The sequence below is a fragment of the Opisthocomus hoazin genome, chromosome 6 (assembly GCF_030867145.1).
Source record: "Opisthocomus hoazin isolate bOpiHoa1 chromosome 6, bOpiHoa1.hap1, whole genome shotgun sequence".
Taxonomy (NCBI): Eukaryota; Metazoa; Chordata; class Aves; order Opisthocomiformes; family Opisthocomidae; genus Opisthocomus; species Opisthocomus hoazin.
This window is the reverse complement of record NC_134419.1, coordinates 47,159,601-47,181,295: the sequence shown is the minus strand read 5'-3', so window position 1 is coordinate 47,181,295 and position 21,695 is coordinate 47,159,601. Positions and strand designations below refer to the sequence as shown.

The 21,695-nt window shown below is 42.8% G+C and overlaps 1 protein-coding gene across 1 annotated transcript; it reads left to right on the top strand.

The window, feature by feature from the left end:
- The first annotated feature begins 5,890 nt into the window (after positions 1-5,890).
- On the top strand, positions 5,891-15,579 carry LRIT1 (leucine rich repeat, Ig-like and transmembrane domains 1). The gene is made up of 4 exons (XM_075424165.1): positions 5,891-6,012; positions 8,539-9,005; positions 12,009-12,314; positions 14,594-15,579. Exons 1-4 carry the CDS (start codon positions 5,891-5,893, stop codon positions 15,577-15,579), a joined length of 1,881 nt encoding a protein of 626 aa, XP_075280280.1.
- The last annotated feature ends 6,116 nt before the right edge of the window (positions 15,580-21,695 follow it).

Genomic DNA, 21,695 nt, shown 5'->3' with positions numbered 1-21,695 from the left:
GTTTTATGACAGTTAAAGCATTCACTGATATGGAATTCTACATATTTTCTGTGCATTTATTGTTTGTGGGTGGAAGCATCTTCCAGCATCCATCTACTGGGCAACACAAGTTCACTCTCTCATTAGTGCTCAAGACTAATAGCCTCATAGATAGGTTTGCAGAGGGCTTTTAAGAAAGAGATTGTTAATTCATCTGCTATTTTTCCTCTGCAGAGGAGTTTACAGAGAGTTTGTCCCAGGGAATTTTGCTCTGGGGTCCGTTATGTTCTACCCCAGTGGCATTTGCCTGCCCCTGTGTGAGAAGGGACAGGCAAATGTCTACTCTTCTTTGGAGCAGAAGAGTAGAAGAGACATGGCCATGGTGGCTGGCCCACTCCTCCCTTAAGGTGACACAAGAGCTAGTGTCACCTCCTCCAGGCTGGAGCCAAACTTGCCTTACTAGTTACTGAGGGGATCATTCTCCTGTGGGACCTGGAGGTTCTGGGTACAACAGTGTCACAGACACCGAGCACTTTCAGTTTGTGTCATTTGTGACGAGACCTGCCTAGGTGCATGAGCCCAAAGGGAGGAGCAAGGGAGAGATGAGGTGGGCTGGTGTACACCTCCATCTTCTGCTAGGCTTCGCTTCACTGAGCGCTGCTGGTTGCAGCGTGCCCTTATGAAGCGGCTTCTGCTGCGTGGACAGACATGGGTTAAATGCTGCATTCATAAGGGAGGTGTATGCATTTATCTCCTCGGTGGGTCAGTGGTCTGTGCTCACTTCTGCTGCTCTGTGCTGGTTATAACAACCAAGGTAAATGTATGCACAAAAGAAACACCACTGATAGACTTCTAATGCTCCATGTCAAAACCTGTTTGGGTTTCTTTTATTTCTTCAGCACACCCAGAGGTCTGTTAATGACTTCAGTCCTATAGGTCTGGAGGAGCTGCCTTCATCAGCATTAAGTGCAAGATCCAATTTAGAATGACGTAATGCATTAACGTGCTCTCGACTTGTATCAGTGGGAAGGATTTTCCGCTTTACAAAATGTGCCCTGCCAGAAGCTTCTTGGGGATGCATTTAGCTAATGAAATTGATTTTGCATCTGGTCTGTGTTGCCTGCTAATAAAACCTTTCAGAAAATCATGATAATAAGGTATTTTATGGCTTTCATTTATGATCAGCTATGCTGGTTTGTTTGCTTGATGCCATATTTCTCTATGTTTACTGGGAAAAGAAGTAAAAATAAATTCTGTCCAATGGCCATATTAAAAGTGAGTGACCTGATGAAGCATGCTGAGTTTGTCACTCAAGTTTTTCTTTCAAGCTCATGAGTAGAATCTGCTAATAAAACATTTCTGGGTACAAAATGTTTATATGGGAAAAAAATGGAAACTATAAGATCAAGTAATTAACTTAATCTTATTAAAAACAAACCAATAAATTTTCTCTAAATTATACCTACTTAGGAAAGACAGGAAAGATTGCCATGTGCTGAGCTTTGCTGACAGTAGACTTTGACCCCATTTCCTTTGCATTTACTTACACCAAAAATATAAACAGGGGTTCTGCCTGTTCTCAGAGAATGCAAAACAAATTTTTACACTTCTGCTGAATGACACTTGCTGGCTGCTTCTTTGTATGTTTTTTTTCTCCAGTTGATATTTTTAGCTTGATGCAGAGAAGAGACTGTTTACTTCCGAAGTAAGCACCAAGAAGCACTATTTTTATGATTTAGGATGCAGAATCGTGGCAGTGGAAGTGAAGGGCCAACCTCCCACTAGTTTCATTATGGAATGGAATTGGCTGTCATGAATAAAATGTTTTTACTCTGTACTGGTAACTTTAGCACTTGCAAAATATGCTATTGATTATAAAAAAGTCTGATATAAGTATCACCTGCACCTTCAAGGAAATTAGCTAAAGAGTGTTAATTTTAAATTAAGTAGCATAATGTGTGAATACTTGTCTGGTGATTGGGAGGAGGTAATACATGTAAAAATACCGTGAAGATCTAGAAAGATGTTGCACTGCAGACAAGTGCTTCAGGACAAACCACAACTGTGTGTAAAAGAGACTACACGGCCTGTTGAACCCAGCAGCCAGATTTTGCTTCCAGTTTTATCTGTTCCATCTCACTGAATTAGGGAGGGAGGATGGACGTAACCAGAAGCAGTGTCTTCTTGCAGCCCATTCAGAGATGCTGCCTTGCGCGTGGTTGCGGTTCCCGTCACGCAGTCCCTGAACTGCAAGTACTGGCATCTACCCTTATACTTTTAGGCATCTTGTTTCATTGCCTTCATTGTATCAATTCTCTCTCTCCTCTTCTGCCTGCTCCTTTCTGTTGCATCTGTGAAGCCTGTGCACCAGGGGAATGTATCTGCTCCCTGCGCACCAAGGCCTTCCTCCTTCTCCTTTTCCTCCTCCTCCAACTCCGTATGTCCAGAGCCTACTTGAGCCGCTTTCCTTGCCTCCTGATGAACGTCTTGCTGAGTTTCCTCATGGCGAGACCAGTCCCACGCTCTCAGCCATTCAGACCAAGCCTAATAATGGTGTATCTGTGGCTTAACCCATCATTTGCATCATTCGGTGGTGATGCACCGGTGAACAATTATAAGAGAATGTAGCCAGTGGGGAGGATAACCTCGAACATGTAAGTGCTGATAAAGCAGAACTGTGTTATTTGCTGACTGGTCCTTTTCCCTCCCTTTTCCACATGTCTTGGACACACATGCAGATATGCTCCAAGGTGAGAAACATGTTAACATTACCACTTTTATTTATCTTATTTTATTAATCTCTCGGCCTGCTACCAGGTTTTTCTCTTTCTTGTTCCGAAGTGAGTCTGTCATGTTAACTAAGTAGCTGTTTTCTTGACAAAGTGCGAAGCATTAGCAGCTGCTAAGGCATGCTTTATTGATTGCTGTTGTTTTTTATAAATTAAGTTTTCTACTACTGCTCCCGGCATGTAGTTGTAACTTAAATGTTTCATTTGTGAAGGCAAAATTGAGGTTCATGAGAGCAAATCTTATGATACAGTTCAATAGAGGGAAACCACTTTGTCAGACACACTGAACAAAACAGAGGCAAGAGGTTAATTATGTTGAATTGCTTTTTCAAGTGGAAGTTAACTTCAGTGGCGAGAGAGATGTTTTGGTCAATGTTGTGAATATTGAGCTGAGGCAGAGTCTGGGCAACAAGGCAAGTTGACCAATGAGTGCACTAAATAACCCAATGAGCTTGGTCTTATCTTGGAGATCATTAAGGGAACTGAGAAATCATTAAATCTAGAAATGGGACCTAATGGAAGTCGATGAGAGCACAGCTATGGATGTTTAATGAGCAGCACTGCATCATGTTCTCATCTCTTCAGAAACAAATAATGAGATACTTGAATTTCTCTTTGAATGACAATAAATGTGGAATGTGAAAATAGCATGGGGAAAAATAATCCTTTGGGCCATCCTCTCAGAAGTGATTTCTACAAGCCTTAATTAATTATCGGAGTTACTTGTGAAACAAGCTTATGCAAAACTATGGCACTATAAAATGTCTGTTTAATAGTTAGCCCCAAACCACATCTAGATTACCTTGAAACTCTGAGAGTTCATTACCCAGAATTATTGAAAAATTGCCAGTGTAATTTCATCCTGCTGAAGAACACAGGATGAATTCTGCATGAAGAGCCCTGTACGCCAGAAATCCTGGTAAGCGATCTTTGCTGGGATCAATGCCTTCTACTGTTGCTGTAGCATACTCATTAACCCGCAGGTACTTTGTACGTAGGGACAGGTATGCTATTGCTGCACTTCTGATGGTTGACTTCTGATGGCATATTTGAAAGAAAAAACAAAATCAACAGATCCGCTATAGGGAGGAAATGTTGGAAAGGAGACGTGGGAGGTGAACTCTGGAGCTGGAGCTGCCTCAGCCAGTTCATCCCATAGGGATCCTCCTTGCACAGGCGGATCCTCAGCCTGGGCAGGAGGGCAGGGGCAAGCAGTGGAGACGTGAGGGTAGTTACACCATGCAGTCTTCTGCATCCAGCTTCGCTGGGGAACTGGGGTCCCTTAATTCCCTCTGCGGCCAACAGAAGAGACCAGCTTCAGCAACAGGCAACTCAAGTTGCCCATGATACACTTGTTTTGGAACACCCTGTCCATCTTGACAGCTACTTTGGACTACTCTTTTGTTAGGGGTCTGAGATGGCTGCACAAACATGGAAGAGATTTGAGTTTTGAGGAGCAACATCCACAGCAGCTCTTCAAAACATGTCTGTCTCTCATAGCACTCTGAGGTGGAAGCTTTGCACGTTGAATCACCTGTGGTGGGGCAATTTTTTGTTTGTTTTTTAAAATATTTTCTTCTAACCTCTGAAATATATTTTGGGCTAGATTGTTCATGTTTCTTTCTTGGCTTTATGGCTGTTCATATGATTTGATTCTTCTATGCATCTCTGCAGAAGGGCAGCTGTAGATACAACCAGGCTTTTAAAAAGATACAGAGCTGTGGTTCTTTCCTAGGGAAATCTGAATTTAGATAGTTTAGATAGCTTTCCTCAGCTCCAGAACTGGAAGATAAATATTTTCCTAAAGCATCTCTGAAGGAGTAGTGTCTGGTTAGCGCTTTGTTGCTAGCTGTTCCGCTGCATTCAGTTACTTCTTATTTCTGTTAACTTTTAACTTGTGTTTTCTGTTTTGTGTCTGACACAGGGTTCAATTTTTCTGCCAAAGTTATAATGCAGTATGGCTGGGAAGTGGGGAAACAGCAATCTGATCAGGTTGAAAATAACAATAATGTATTAGTTTCTCCAAAGGTCTTTACTTTTAAAGGACTATCGCACATTGTAGTGTGAGTGATTTATATACTTTCACACTCAACAGAAAAAAATAATCTTTATAAACATGAGAGGTTGTTGCTAGTCTGAATAGTATTCTGCTCCCATCTCCAGTAGCCACTTCTTAAGCTTTCATGTTGTGCATATATGAGCTCTATTTTTCTCATGTGTATTGTGTTCTTTGGAGTCAGATGAAGGCTGCTGAAACCATGGGTAGTCCCACTAGCTTTGCAATTACGGCTGCCTTTGCTAATAGATGGGAAACTACTCTCTTCAAGGGGAGTGGACAAAAATAATTTGACACCCAGTCCTGGGCTGTCCTTAAGACAGAGCTGAGATTTTCTTAGCATTCCTGAAGCTGCCCCATGGCCCTGCGTCAGGTGGTGCTCCCAAAAATGGTCCCTTGTCTGGGCTTTGCTGTATCAGCAAGTCTGAGCACAGTGCTGAGTCCTGCAGGTGTGTGCTAGCTGCGGTATAAACTGAAATATGTGCGTGTTTACTGGGTTATTCATTGTTTGTTATTGTCAGGCATGTTGCCAACAGTTCAATAACTGTTTGATCAAACTAGGAGTTTTTATAAGAAAATAAAGCATTTCAGTAGTATCACTATATATTTTTAGTATTATTATACAGGAAGCTTACATTGCACTAGCACAATAAACTGTTTTTCAGTATTCCCAGTTCCCTGTGAGGAAGTAAATTATTGCTAATTCCTGGTCAGATAACAGTGATTTTGCCTGTGATGCAGGTCCCCAAAATGTATGTTTGCTTTTTTCTTGCACGAGAGGCACAGATTGCCTGAGGAGAGTGTTTTGATGGGGCTCCCGAAGGGAAGAAATGCTGTCGGTACGGTTCCAGGAAGCAATAAGCACCTTCATGAAAATAACTCAAGTCCCCATCCTTAATCCCTGCCTATCCTTTTTTATCTGATGGACTCAGCGAGGGCTGGAAGATCACAGCGTGGCTGAAAACGAAAGGGAGTTAACAAGATGTGACCAGTCAATGGATAAAACAATAGACGAAACCCTCCGCGTCGTCTAGAGCCCGGGGGTCCTTCCCATGCGCAGGTAGCCATGAGGATCGTGGTGAGTTTGCTCTGCTGCTTGGTGCTCGGAGGGCTGCCGCGGGCGGGAGGCTTGTGCCCGTCGCAGTGCAGCTGCGCCTACCACAGCCTCAGCGAAGGGACGAAGGCCAGGTATGCCGACGCTCGCCCCGGGGGGGATTGTCGCTCTTCCTCTGGGTGCTGGGGGTTTTGTTTCTTCTCCTCCGTAAGGATGCTCAGAGGAGAAAATATTGCGTCCAGACTTCGCGTCCGTTATTTTTCCAGTCGCTTTGCGCTCTAGCTTTATTTGCAGAGGATTAGCTTCTGAAAACGCAGTAAGCTGATTTCAGAGAGAGCGTTTGGGCATCTCCTCTGTGAGAACAGAAGTGACATAATTACAGCTGGTGCAATGGCAAAAAGGGAATAAAAGTTAAATAACATAATTTTAAAAAAAATTTTGTGCTGAAAATGCTAGTTTTAGAAGGCTTTATTCTGCTCTGCTGGTTTGTTTCTAAAGAGTGACTAGAGTTGGTTGATGTTGTGGTACTAAAATCTGCAATTCCGTTTACTTAAAGAATCCTTCAGTTGGAGATTTTAGGCAAAGTGATAGACTCTGGCTGAGAAGGAAGCAGAAAAAAAAAGATTATAACAATAACAAAAATTAAATATGATAATTCTCAGGCTGGAAATTGTAGTTAAAAAAGAAGGCAAGACCAGAAGGGCATCCATTTTTGAATGCAATGCCGATGTACAGACATTTCTCTGGAGGACTGTAATAAAAATGTCTTTCTGAAGGGTAATCTAAAAGTAGTGATCTGACTGAAAGAAACGCAGATTACATTTTTATAAGGTGTGGTTCACAGTAGAGGAGGTTTTGTGACAGAAATATTGTATTTGCAAAATCCTTTGGAAGAAATTTTTTCTAGACAAGACCACAATACAGAAATGGACGGCTATCCCCTGTATTTTTGATCTCCATGAAACCGATCTACTTTCTTGTGTCTTTAATGGTGCTACAGATTTAATACCAGAAACTTTGCCAGTAAGAAACGTGGTAGAGACAGTAGTCGTCTGCAATTGTTAAAAGGGAGTGTAATAGCGGGAGAGTCAATTATTGCTCCATAAATGTCACAGTTCCCAGGGGAATTTCCTCTCAGCGACTGGAAAATACTCTAGCGTGTTTTGGTAAGGTACATAATAAAGCAAATAACCATTAGTCCCTTAAGGAGCATAATGTCACCTTTTTTTTTCTGCACTATGATTCATATTGCTCACTATTAGCAGGTGATTATCCCATAGATTAAATGTTTAGTGCTCACTGACATAGTTCAGGAACACTACGAGAAGCACACTGTTTTACTGCCGTTGCGTCTCTGTTATCATACATTTTGTGTCACGCATACACACACACAAAATGTTTTATTGAAAGAGGGTTTCTGGATTTTTGTTATTTGAAAGATTTTTCTCTTCCTCAAAATCTCAACTTCCTGCTGAGGGTGGGCAGGATTTCAAGCCACAATAAAAGAGCTGGGTGAGGGTAATGTACTATGCTTTGATTATGAATTAACAATTCAGCTGTAGATTCAAAGAACTTAACTCCGGGAAACATGTATCAGCCGTTCAGCAATGTTATTTGTTTTTGTTGATAGTAGAGGAATAATTGCTTTCCGCCAAAACCAGTCTGGTTTTGGCAGCTTTGTCATATTCTGTTGATCAGCCAGGCAGTATGATAAGGAAATGTTATTTGACTGACTGCATTACATTTCTTGCGATATCTTGTTTAGCATGTGGAGTGGGACATGCCTATCTAACCAGTTAACCTTTCGCAAGGTGGCTTTGTGTTTTGTGAAGAACTTGCCTTTCTCTCCTTACTGACAGGCAAATTAAAGTGCAGTCTGAGAGACCTGTTTTATCTCCCTTAATTCCTCATGGCTATCTACAATCCCACATCTTTGCAAAGTCAAAGCCACAATATTTCTGTAAGAAGGCTGTGAAAATGCAGCATAGGATTTTCATGATTTGACCTCTGGTGATTAGAAATGGGCAGGAATGATTAAGACACATAAATCTGCCTTGCTTTTAGTATGGCATTTTCCAAAGAGTTAATTTTTTGCACTTTCACTCTCATAACTGTGCATGCCTGCGCTGCAGTGACTGCTACCATCTGTACACACCTTCCAGACTATTTCATAGCAAAGCAGAGCTTGCGGTAGTGTATTTCCAATGAGTTGTTAGGTGGCTTTCTCATGCTCATTTCACAAACCAAGGATCCATTTTTAATCTCTATTACTTCCTGCCATACCACATGTCAGTAAGGCTTCTTGTTATTGTTCAATTTATGGATCTTTTTGTTTTAACATGCACCAGAATCCTCTGCTGTGCATGAAAGTTGTCTATCACAAGTACTCTAAAAAAAACAGAAAGGAAAAAAGCGCAGGAACACTACATGGGCCGAACTCAGACTCACACCACTCCAATCTCTGCAGTCAAAACGTAGATACGTATTACTGCTAGTTGATGTACTACTTGTGATGATGTAGAGATCAGCAGCAAGTAAGAAATGGCAGGAAGGAAGCTTGTGAAAAAAGAAAGGCAGATCAAAGTCTTGCATTAAAATGAAGTTTCAAAAGCTTTTCAAAATACAAGAAAGTCACACCTGTGTTTGTGTTTCCCCCCCAGGACAGTGCTGTGTAACGACCCGGAGATGACCCTTACGCCTGTGAACATCCCTGTAGATACGTCCAAGCTCCGGATAGAAAAGACAGCCATCCGCAGGGTGCCAGGAGAGGCTTTCCATGCGCTCCGCAACCTGGAGTACCTCTGGTTGCCCTACAACTCCCTGGCCAGCCTCAGCGGGATCACTTTCAAGGGTCTCCGTCGCTTGCAGGAGCTGAGACTGGATGGGAACGACTTAATATCATTCCCCTGGGAAACCCTGGCTGACATGCCACAGCTAAGGCTTCTGGATTTACACAACAACGAACTTACCTCAGTCCCTCCGGATGCTGCTCGTTATGTCAAGAATATCACATACCTGGACCTGTCTAGCAATAAGCTGATGACTCTTCCTCAGGCTCTTATTGCCACCTGGGCCAACCTCCAGGCTGTTCCTTACTTCCCCAACGATAACTCCAAGATCATCCTAGGTAAGAGACTTCTCTGACATTTTGGAGGGGCCACAAATGTCAAGAGCTCTGCATCTTATTGCAGCATTTTCACCCACTGTGGTTACCACAGCCAGTACAATGCTGTGTACAATTTAATACCCCGTATAAAGTGTACAAATTAATTTACATATTAACAAACTCACTTCAGGCTCCCCATACCCAGCTTATGACACCATAAACTTCATCACTTGCTTGTGTGCCTGTGCAGGTACTGCCTCTACAGCCACCAATGTGAGTTCAGGCACGTGCTGATAATCTCGTCAGAGATACTGCAAGTTGTCTCTCACTCCGGGAAGTATCAACTGCTCTTTGTTCTCTGGATACGTTTAGGGGGGTAAAGTTTTCAAAACTAAAGTTTTAAAACCAGAGCACAGTGGAAAGAGACACAAGACTTTTAAAAGGTTCAAATTGCCACATACAAAACTTTTAGTGTCCTTAGCACATGTTGCTTAAAGTTTCATTAGCATCAGGAGAGAAGCAGATGCTTCGTCATCTTGTTTTGCCAGATGGGATATCAAGTTCTTTAAGCCAAAGCTGGCTGTTTGGGATTGCCTGTTTCATTTGTGGCGTGACAAGACATTGCCTAGATCATACTCTTTATTTATTCTTCAGAGTCAAGTTACACGTAAAAATGTTATTCCATTCAATATAGATTAGGACAGTATTTTGTCGAGAGAAACAGATCATGCCTTGACGCTCATGGCCAGTCTGAGCATTTACGTAGCCAGCCATGCACTGTTAGCTTCTGCTGGGATCCTAAAAAATTCATGCAGGCAAATGAGTATAATGCTAAGATTAATACGGTATTAACACTCTGGCTTCTGTGTCCTATCCTGCTGACGCCCTTAGGGAACAGGTATATGAAACGCATGTCCCTCGCAGGAGCAGAATGGGACAATACGGCTGCACGTTTCCGTTTCGCTCTGCCCATGAACTGTTTCGTATGGAGGTGTGAAATCCACGAATAATAAAGAGTCAGCCCAGTCCCTTCCTTTGTCTACAGAGCACCACTGTGACTCCTCTTCAGAGCCCTTTCATGTAGACTACTTCAAGAAGAAGTAATTCCAGGGGCAGCTTGCTGGCTGGCGGTCTGTGCCAAGGCTGCAGGCTTTTGCACACGAGGATTGACCACATGAGCCTGAGGGACTGTGCCATGCTGGGCAGCAAAGGGCTCACTAGGGCTTTGGGGGTGCCGTGGCATCAACTGGGGCTGGGGCACCTGCCAGGGAATCTGGAATAAATTATTATCTATCTAGTGTATGAAGTCAGAAGCAAAAATGCCATAAACCAACAAAGCCAAGCTCTGAACTTTCTAATGACGATAACTATGGAATTGATCCTTTTTAAACAGCATTAAAGAAAAAGATGGGTATTTATCATGTCCAAAATAAAGAGGAATAAAGCCATCACTGACATAAAATCTGGGTCAGGACTTTCATTCTTTATAGTCCTCTTAACTTTAATACATTAATTTATAAGAAAAGCCCTCCAATCACATTCCACCACTTTCAGATCCCCTTCCAAGCCTGGCTAGGATGGTATGCAAAGTTCTCAGCAAGAGACATTTCAGCAGTCTTTAAAACAGTTTATTGGAGGCCTCAGAGGCTTTTGATTGACCCAGTATTTCTATTGACTCTAGCAAATCCAGGCACTTCCTTGATGCTCACGGAGCCTCATGGTGCACCCTCTGTGCTTGTGTCAAAACCTGTTCTTGCTGGAAAGCCTCTGCCTGCATGATTACTGCTGCAGCGTGCCTGGGGCCAGCAGGAGTGGGCAGCGCAGGGTGGGCAGCTGTTGTTTCCTCCCACAGGGAATCGAGGGAGTATCAGTACTCTTTTCTTTCAGGCAGTTGCCAGCCCCGAGCCATGCCTGTGGAAAAGAGGAGGTGAAGCCCCTTGGAGGGAGCAGAGCTTGCTCCCGCGGCAAGCGGGAGCCCTGGGACACCATGCTCCTGGTTTCGACTTCAAATGCGCAAATGGGGTTAGGTGGTGCAAATATCCCCAGCACCAATTCTGCTAGCTAAAGTCACTAGGGACCATTAACTGTCCACAGGACAGATGAATGTGAATATTTGTAAGTAGGATGACACAGATTTAATCAGAATGCAGCAATTTCTGTTCCCACTTTGCCCTACTTCTGATTTTGCTTTTTCAGTACCATCTTCACAGGTCTATTTTTAACAGAGTAAAGGTTCATTTTTTTCAGAATTTGAGTTCAATAAGTACACTCTGAGATAGCAGAAAAAAGAAAAAGCAAAATATTCTGGGACTCTGAAGCAGGAGAGTATTCTTCAATATACCCCTTTCTATGTGTGTATTCTTAATATAGTGATAGTCTATTTGTGTTCTTTTATATATCATAACATGTATATTCTTAAGTTTGCCTCTTAAAACAGTTTTTTCATCTTATCAAGTGTAAACCAGCATTTCAGGAAAAACAACAGATTACTAAAATAGTGAAAAAACCCCTCAAATAACAGGGCTGGAAGAGAACTCTTACAGTCAAGTAGGATCACCTACACCTATTGCAGTCCTGACGGTTGGGCTGATAATCTGGCTAACATTTTAATAATCTCCAGAGAGAAGAATTTCCTAGCCTGTCTAAGGAAAAGACTCCATAGTCTCTTCATATTGAAAAAATCCACACCCAAAAACAAACCAACCCTCCCCCATGGCTATTTGTTTTTTCCATCCTGGGACCAAATGTGTTTATAATAACTTCTTGTTTTGCTTCTTTGCGAGCATAAATAGCAATGTTTTCATGATATCCTGCTTTGAACTCAAAGAGTCTGATTTCTGCTCCAGATTAAAAGATACCTTAGCAAGCCATATCTATTCCCTTCTACTAACTGGCAGCTATAGGATCCACCAAGCTCAGCCAACGGCAGCGAGAGGTTGTTTGTCCTGCTGAAAAACAGAAACAGAAGTAGCAGAAACAAAAGGTGCTATTGGAGTGACTTAGTGCTCTGATTTATTTTGACAGGCTTGCAAGACAATCCTTGGGTGTGTGACTGCAGTCTGTATGAAATGGTCCATTTCCTGAATTTCCAGTCTCCTAACATAGCATTCATTGAGCCCAGGCTAAAATGCTTCACCCCCCGGAGCCTTGCAGGAGTCTTCTTCAGCCAAGTTGAGCTAAGGAAGTGCCAAAGCCCTGTTGTACATACATCCGTAGCCAAAGTAAAGACCATCCTGGGCAGCACTGTGCTCCTGCGATGTGGGACAACGGGGGTGCCCATTCCTGAGCTCAGCTGGAGAAGGGCTGACGGTGCTCAGCTGAATGGCACAGGTGGGTGTGGTTTAAGCTTTTCTCATATACATGGAATGAAAGAGGGAGACATGCAACTTTATTTTCTGCAGACTGTACAGAAAGTGAAGCTTCTAGGACAATAGATCCTTCCCACTTATAAAAGACCCCCAAAAATAAAGTAGTGCAAAATAAAGATTTGGTATAATTCACAGTAATATCCTGCTTAATTCACTATAGCATTGCGATTTTTCTATAGACTCTAAAATTACTTACATGTTGATGTAAATATAATCAGATAAATGTATACTATCATGTGTAAAGAGATGGTTTTGTTCATTTCGTAACAATTGCAGTGGTGGTGAGCTGAGTCAAGGGTTTTTCTGCAAAACTGTTGGAGCCAAAGAAATGAAAGATATCTGGCAGTAGCAAGAGGCATTTTTAGAGTAGTTATTTAGTTATTGAGTCACTGAAAAGGCTTCCCACTGAATTTGAGACCAATGATGAGCTACTATTAATCAGTTAGTAAACATCTCTGGCAGAGAGATGTCTGACGTGAATTCAACTGGGATTCAAACCTGCTGTGGCAAAGAAAGAAAAGATTGCAAACAAGTGACATTACTGATACATTAAAAGAGAAAAGAGTCACTAAACTGCTGAAGGATACAATACTTCAATGGCAAAGCTTCCAAGAAATTGTTCTTTTCTGATGGATTTACAAGGTCTCTTTGGAAAATGCTCCATGGGGGAAGTGCTGACCAGGTCCATCTTCTGTGCTCACCACTCTTGTGGGGGAAGCCATCAACCAACCACTGTTGTTGTGACTGATCATGCTTTCATTTCCATTCACAAGAATGATTGGACCCCAAATTGCAATGTTGGTCCTTTAATGTTTGGGGAATTTAGGCAGGAAACCTTTACTGCACTCAGGGCTATCATCCTTATCTTTTCACCCTAGAGATTTTAGCTCAGGACCTGAACTTTCATCCCTCCTACCTCCCCTGAATGCTACTGTCTTCCAGGCCTGGCTCTGACTTTCACAGAGGGTCTAAACTCAGCAAATAAATCACAAAGTATAGGGTCTGGTCTTTAAAGGATTACTGGGCTCCTGAGTGCACAGAAACAGGGAAGAGAGTATCTTTCTCTCACAGCAGTAGAACCGCTTGTAACAAATATCCTTTTTTTGGGATCTGCACAAGCCATTGCTCTCTTGTGTGTAATGTGCTGGATGTGGCAGAGCTGCTCCTCATAATGAGAGTGTCTACTCATCGTGCTGTGAACAGCCCTCCTATGCTTGAAAGAGAACCACCACAACAAATAAAACAGAGAATCCTTTCCTGAAAGCATATGTTGAGTTCACTTTGAGCTACAACTGAGAACAATGTATCTTTTTGCCTCATTGAATCAGACTGTAGCACCTTTCAATAAAAAGTTGGCTGAAAATATACATTATTTCTCAGCAATGGCAGCTTCTGTGCCAAAGCTATAATATAATTGCTTGGAATGTTGGTGTTATGAATAGGAAGGAGTGAGAACCAGCCCACAGTCTGTATGTATGGGGAAGTGCCATAGGAAGACTGGTAGCTTTATGTTTTTTAATACACTCATTCAGTAAATAATTAAACTGAAAAAGTAACTTCTGCTGCCATGGTATTTCATTGCCATTGGAACGTGCCCTGGTTGCCAAGGCTGGAGCCCAATGCCACGAGGGCTTGGCAGCAGTTTGCATCCTGTCTTCCTTTTGCCTTTCAGACATCTCCCTGGTTTACCTTTCCATGGGAAAGGGCAGACACAGTATGTGCTCTTCCTAAAGAGGCTGGTTAGATAATGACGAAGGTGCTTTACCCTTCTGCATGATTCCTGCACAAATAGAAAAAGGCAAAAAAGTTAGTTTTAGCCTCCTGGTAAACCAAGTGAGACAATCAACACTCAGCTGGGTACATGTCATTTGGTGGTAAGTGTTCGGACTTCCCTGTGTTTGGCTCAATATAAAAACTTGCAGTAATTTAGCCATAAAAGGGTTATTTTTTTTCAGCTATTTTTCTGTTTTCAAACTGTACATCAGCTGGGAGGAAATACCATCAAATGCTTCAAATATATTCGCTCTGAAACAGTGTAAATCCCAACATAACCTATTTTTTAGTGTTAATGTCCTTTTCTTGGATTTACTTTGATTTTGTAATGTTCTTGGTGACAAAAAGAAATGATGAACCTACCGTATTGAGTAAACATTTGGCTGATTGAATCTTAATAGTTTACAAAATGTGTTATTACTTTTATTGATTATTGCAAAGTTATTTTACATTTTTCTTTTCTTGCAGTTCACCAAGAGATTTCCAGCGATGGGATGAGCTGGTCTATTCTGGGCCTGCCTGTAGTCTCTTATCTCGACTCTGGAGAGTACATCTGTAAAGCAAAGAATTTTCTGGGGGCAACGGAGGCATTCATATCTCTCATCATCACAGACTCAGAAAGCACGGATGACCCCAACTCTAACGCCAAAGGCATATGGAGTGGGAAGGCGAACGGGATGGAGGCAGCTGCCTACAATGACAAGCTAGTGGCAAGGTACGTCATCACCACCTCCACCATGCCTACCGTGGGGGCTGGAGTGGGCATCGGAGAGGGCCTCCTCCTCCCAGATGTGGCACAAGATAGCAACCCCAGAAACTTGCTGGTGAGCCCAGCTACCAGTCAGCAGGAGCCAGAGCGAGTCGTGAGGTCTGTCAGGGTGATAGGAGACACCGACCAGAGTATCACCCTGGCCTGGAAGGCACCTCTGGCAAAGAACACGACAGTGTTCAGTGTCCTCTATGCCGTCTTTGGAGAGAGAGACATGCGGCGGATCAACGTGGAGCCAGGGAAGACCAAGGTCACCATTTATGGGCTGCTGCCAAAGACCAAATACATCGTGTGTGTCTGTGTGAAAGGGCTGATCCCTAGGAAGGAGCAATGCATCATATTTTCCACAGATGAAGTTGCCAGCGCTGGAGGGACCCAGAAGCTCATCAATGTGGTTGTCATCAGTGTGGCCTGTGTCATTGCTGTTCCTCTGACGCTGGTGGTCTGCTGTGGAGCACTGAAAAGGCGCTGCAAAAAATGCTTTGTGCGGAAACCCAAGGAGATTCAGGAGTCCTATGTCACCTTTGAAAGCCTGTCTCCTGGGGCCAAGGCAAAAGGCGTGGAAGGAGAATACTTGACTAGACATACCCCCGATGAGTCAAACAGGCTGCTGTCTGCCCGATCCAGTGTGGACTCAGAAGCAATACCAAAGATAGAGGGGCAACCTAACGAATATTTTTGCTGATGGTGACCAGGCTGATTGTCAGCTCGCTAGGTGGAAAGCACATGGCTGTATCTACGACTCTGCTCCAGCACTGCAGGCCTCCCTGTCAATGCCTCTGTCTCCAACACGTTCTGGAGGAGGATGGATGCAAGAGGGTATATGGTGCCCAAGATTTATGGAAACATGTTGCTTACCCCACTTGGGGTTTGCTGTTTTGTACCCAGTCAAAAGCTTCTGTGATAATGGACTTGTTCTCCTGGACCACTTTTATTTTCACAAAATGAAGCATGCACACTGAGTGTGAGAACATTAAGCAACATTTCTGAGCATGTTCTGCTTGGTATTGCTTAGCACCTGCTCTGCAATATGCTAAGTATTTTATTCTCAGCTCTTTGACGTTCTTTTGGTTGAAAAACAGGGGAGTATTTAATAGCTTTATTATAAATATCCATGAAGGTGAAGATTGAGAATCTCGTCTTTTACATCCCCCATGTTTGCATGAAACATGCAGCCTGATGCTTAATAGATCACTAAACACAGAGGTACAGCAACCCTTCCTAATACGTCCAACACAGTAACAGCTCTATCCTCTGGATTCAGAGAAATACGCAAAGACAGAAATCAAGATACAAAACCCAATCTAATCCTAAGAATATGTAACAGAGAGCATTTTATGATTGCATTTTGACCCTAATCACTATTCTTAGGATATTCTTGAACAACAATACCACACAGGTCTTTCAGTATCAGGCCTAGCTGGCATTTTCTAGCTGTGTTGCAACTAGTAGAGTATGTTTTATATCAGCTGTGTTAGTTAAAATCAAACAATATCCTACTCTGCAAAATGTGTGTGGCATTGTGATGCTTTGTAATCATACTGAAAAACCTACATTAGACAGTTCTGCAAAAATCTCCCAGACCAGCGCTGGCATTGCTACCGGCTCTCCTGACAAAACCAGTGATGGAGAGCAGAGGGTTCAGCCAGGCACTCACGGTTTGGTCGCGGAAATCCCTTGCTCCGTCAGAGCAGAGGTACGCTATGCGGTGGTAGGCTGCTGGCCAGGCACATACCAGCCATACTTCCACCATGGCATCAGTGGTGGCATAGGCTCAGTTTGGACTTCTGGGTTTCAAACGTTTTACAAGTTCAAGAACCCGGAAAAAAGCTGTCTGATATTCATCTAATTGTACTTGCATAGGCAGGGTGAGCTAAGCAGTTAAGTAAGTCCTGCAGCTCCGCTGGAATTTGGTTCTGAGTGCTTATCACAAAGCACTTTCCAGCTGTATAATTTTCCACTCCAGTCCCTCATGTAGTAATACTGTATATAATGTTTTTCTCTTTGTAATAAGTATTCTTCATGAAGAAAATTATATATGTTCTGCTAAATGTTGAATGGCAGGGATCCAGCCAAGTTGAACTGATAAAGCTTGCTAAATTGTTTTGAAATATGTATGTGTAAATGTACGGGAAGGCTCTCCACTCACATTCCAGACGTGTACATATAGTGTGGGTTAACAAAATTCACTGGTTGGAATGGAGCCCTGTACGGATTTTGCAAGTCCTCCTCGTGCAGAAGGGTTTCAGTTATGTCAGATTACTTGGCCTGATGGAAAAAGCAAGTCGTCTGATCTCAATGTACAGAGGAGCAACAGGAGATACATGACAACAGTTCCTGGTAGGGCTCCCTGTATTCCTGACATTGATGATAAAAAACTTATCTTGCATTGGGAGAATTTGTCAATCCCTGTAGAAAATAATGCATGCTACTTCTATCAATGGACTGCATAGATTTTTAGGTTTACAAGTACATTTTGCAAAATTATGTATTTTAATACAACAAATTAATTGATGAAATATATAGTATGGAATAGATCTATTATTTATTTACACAGTTGCATTTCCCATGATGATTTTTAGAGTCTCTCTCCAAGGTAGAACAAAACTATTCCTGTAGCAGTTTTTGGGAAGAGTTGCAAGGATTGCTGTGTTGTCGAGCCTGATTTCTGCCCACACCTGCAGCAGCATTGCTGCGCTGTGGAGAAGTCAGCCTGACAGGGCCCTGAATGGACAAGCCAGCCCTGAAGAGTCGAGGCTGTCCTAAAGCTCTCCTGAGGTGAACAGAGCGGACCTGCTGCCAAGGGCTTCCCTGCAAGCCAGGTTTGGAGGAGCTGGCTGGGAGCGAGAGGTGTTTGCCTTTTGGCTACCTGGAGACGCTAGCTGGGTAATTTGCCACACCCAGCCCTGGCGAGGAGCAGCTCTCGCCTGCTCCGTCGGTGCACGCTCCGACACACGGTCTATGAGCCGCAGTGGAAAAGGCACTGCCACGCTTTGCTGGAAGGGCAGATGGAGAGATCATCCTATGACCTTTACTGTGGATGTGTTCAATTCTACAGACTCTGTTGGATATTTTTTGCACTTAGAATAAATAGTGATCCCAGGTAGAACAAACATGATTTTTCTTTTCTGTTTCCTATTGGTGTTCTCACTGCCTCATAGGTGAGGCGTCACGGTTCAGCTTCTCAGCTGCTGCTGCTCCAAAACAAGCCTCACTCTCTACCACACGGTAATTCACACGAGATGATGGGCAATAGATAGGAACGTGTATAGACTCTGTCATCTGGTGTCGGCTGGAAGAGAAACCCTGTCCTTGCTAAACTGCGGGTCAAATTTCAAACCATTAATTAACTGATTTTCTGCTGAATGCGACTTTCAAGGCTCTGGGTCAGATTTTCAGTAGTATGCAGCATGTAAAGCAGCAGATAAATACCTCGCTGGATTTTTTGTTGTTGTTCTAACCGAAGGGGTGATAGGCGCCTAGTTTCAGCAGGGTTAGCTCAGGCAAGCTTCCCTCTCTGGTCATAAGGCATGTGGATGGGGCTGGCTCGGAGTTCGGGCAAGGAGAATATTCAATTTCTTACTCGGCTAAAGCAAATCCTTGGACAAATGTATGCTGTAAGAACCAAAATGAACTTCTGAATATCTTTTGGAATTACTGCATTAGTTGAATTTAATTTTTTTTTCTTTGACACTTTGTTATGTTCAATTTTCTTTTTCCTTGGAAAATGTTTCCTCTGTTAATGATCTCTTTGTGTCAGGTTTTGACCAATTTTTTGCTTTTTGGGATCTGTTTCAAATATTTTGGCACTGTCAAGCAATATATTTTGGAATCTCTTGGATTACAATGTTCCCTGCTTTTACTATTAAACTGTTTTAAAATTTATTCTCAGATGAGTGTTGGACCACTTCAGTAATACTTCAGAATAAAGTAACTGTCCACCTGCATTAGGCAGCAGGTTGTGCTGGCTGCCTGGGCTGAGCTGAGTACTTTGGAGAGCAGTGTGAGTTACTCCTTGATGGACACTTCATGTGATACATAACAAAGACAAGCTCCTCCTTCCACAGTACCTTTTTATACTTGTTTTGGAAATCAGATTATATGAAAATTGAAAAATTAAGGATAAGGTTTCAAAAATAAGGTAATAGTGTTTTAAAAATTACTCCCAATAGCTCTGAACTGTACTGAAAAATTGTTGTTATTTCTTTTTCTTAGAAGGTTCTGGAGAAAAGCAGCTATAAAAATGAGGGAACTGAGCAGAATATAAATGAGTTAATGTGCCTAAAGTAATTAAAAAGGGGTGCTGCAAGTAGTTGAAGTGTAAGAAGAAATGTAAGAAATATGTTGAAGCTTTGAAACATATTTTTCTAAACATCTTAAAAAGTGACCAGATAATCTAGTGAGCAGACATAGACAAAAGGTAATACTGGCTCTGCAATATTGTTAATGCCATATATATATAAATTCCACAAATGCAAAGTAATGTTTAGGCAAAAACCTTATTTACACAATGTGATTTAAACACATTGGAAGGCTACAACTGCATTAAGTGCAGACACTTTCACATTTATTTCTGTATGCCCCGAAAGAATAGACTAAAAGGTCTTCAAATGATTAAAACATGTAGGACACAAAAACGTGCATGTGTATATATACAAATCTGTGAAAACAATGAAGAAGGACCCTGTCAAGAAGGACAGTGAAACATTTTTCAAGATATTTTCACAAATGAATGGCCATTGAAGAAGGACCTTGAAAGTATTCCAATGGTAAAATAAAATCTAAAGGTTAAAAAGCTTCTGAAGAAGCTGACATCAAAGTTCCTCAATGTCAGACTGTTCTGGCAATGTCCGAGAAGTTCCAGGATGCATTTAATCAATAGTCGGTGCTACAGCACTGCGGCTTAGTGGGGGCTTCACCAGCTTTAAAGTCCATGGATAGAAGATGGGAGCTGTTGCCTGAAACACAGCAAAAGAATATCCCCCCCCCCAACCCCCCCTTTCCTATTAAGCAAAATCAAAAAGAGAGAATTTAGCGATTGCCAGCAAAAGTTCAAACTGCTGAGAACTAAGTGTGTACACCCCAGGGAGCAGGACCAGGAGCTTCTCAGAGGCAGCAGCGAACCTTGGAGTGGGGCCAATATTTCCCGAGGGCTGGGGGCTGCTGGTGGAGATGGGGGGGCAGCTGCAGTCCCACACCACGGGATCCCTCAGCTCCTGGTTTTGGTGTGGGACACGGACTCTAACTCCCGCCCTGAGCAAGAGATGAAGCCTTTCCTCTGCTCCAGAGGTGAAAGGGGGCTGGCAGAGCCCCCTTGCCAGCACTCTGTGGGACTTGCTGCAGTGGAGCTGGAACTGTGGTGCCCCAGGGGACCCTACCAGGGGCACGGGGTTACCCCCAAAAATTGAGGAAAGACCTGCAATTATGTACCACTGATGTTCTTCTTGTTGAAGGGTTGTGAAGGAAAAGTCGTCTTTACCTCTTTTCACGTCACCCTCGTCTTTTTTGAAAGTTGCTTTTCCACGTGCATACTATTTGGTGTTACAGGTACCCAATGGCAGCCTTCACCTTGTAAGTCCTCCCCAGCAGGGATTTCTGACACTGAGAGCCCTGGCAGAGGGACTGTGATTGTAAAGCATCTGCCCAGACCTGATTTCTTACAGACTTGCATGTGCCTGCCGTTTCAAGGTGGAGTTTGAGTCCCTTGCCATTGCTGGGAGCGTGCAATGGGCATCATTTCAGTGTTTGCTTTGGCAAGAAGCGCAGTCTCTTAAACTCCACTTACCATAGATTAGTAGATAACGTCTCTATAGAGATCTGTTTTGACAGCTTGGGTTTTAGACAGCTTGTTCTGCATTTTGACTTTGGCCAGGAAGCCACATAATGTTAAGGAGCAGCTGAACTGAGTGGACATCTGCTGTCACAAAAGTGACCATTAAATATACAGGCAGGCATAAACTGGACTGAATTAAAAAGGCAACAAAATCCCACTCCAGTTGGGAACATAAACATAAAGGCTGCAGCTAACACAGTTTGGGGGAGCTTTTTTTTTCCTTTACTTCCACCCCCACCCCCTCCCAAGAGTGTGTAGACTGTCTACGCACTAATTCATCTGATTTTTAAAAGTGGTTCACCACTAGTTTCTCAGGTTAATACTGGACCTTCCGAGTACACTTGACATTTGGGAATATTTAGAGAAATGGCCTCTCAGGCAGCAAATAAATATCAGCCTGAAAATAGCCAAAGCTTTGGCCCATGGTACTGACACCACTCTTTAAAAGGCCTTTTTCTGGCTTTGGAGAAGATAGGTGGGACTGGGAGGAGAGCCCACATGGAAGAAAGACAAAAACTGCAATTCTTTTTTTTTTCTGTTAATCAGCTCATTTATTTAAATTAATGTATTTCTTTCTAACAGAGAAGCCTGAGTGAAATTTTACTGCAACCCAGGACATTGGGTATTATTATGCACCTGTACTGTGCCCAAAGATGTACATGGGGGGGAAAAACTGCCAATAGTTTTTACTCTATATATAAACATGCTAATAAATAATGCTGTTCATGAAAGATATTTTTTAAGACACAGCTGCCACATACTTTAAGACCCTCCCTGCAAGCCATTGAGGAGAGATGTGGAGACAGTAAATGAGTTGCCTTCCCCTCGAGCAAAGGAGGTTTAGGCAAGGTCAGGCCTCAGAAGCGGTGAACCTCTCCTGCTGACCCGCCTAGCACTGGAGACAACTGAACTGTCCCCAAACCAGCGGCCTCACTGGTGGCATGTGTGCACCTCACAAAGTGGGCAGT

Coding starts and splice junctions, on each gene's coding strand:
- LRIT1 (XM_075424165.1), top strand. CDS start 5,891: ATGAGGATCGTGGTGAGTTTGCTCTGCTGCTTGGTGCTCGGAGGGCTG. Junction 6,013..8,538: donor AGCGAAGGGACGAAGGCCAG/GTATGCCGACGC, acceptor TTTCCCCCCCAG/GACAGTGCTGTGTAACGACC. Junction 9,006..12,008: donor TAACTCCAAGATCATCCTAG/GTAAGAGACTTC, acceptor TTATTTTGACAG/GCTTGCAAGACAATCCTTGG.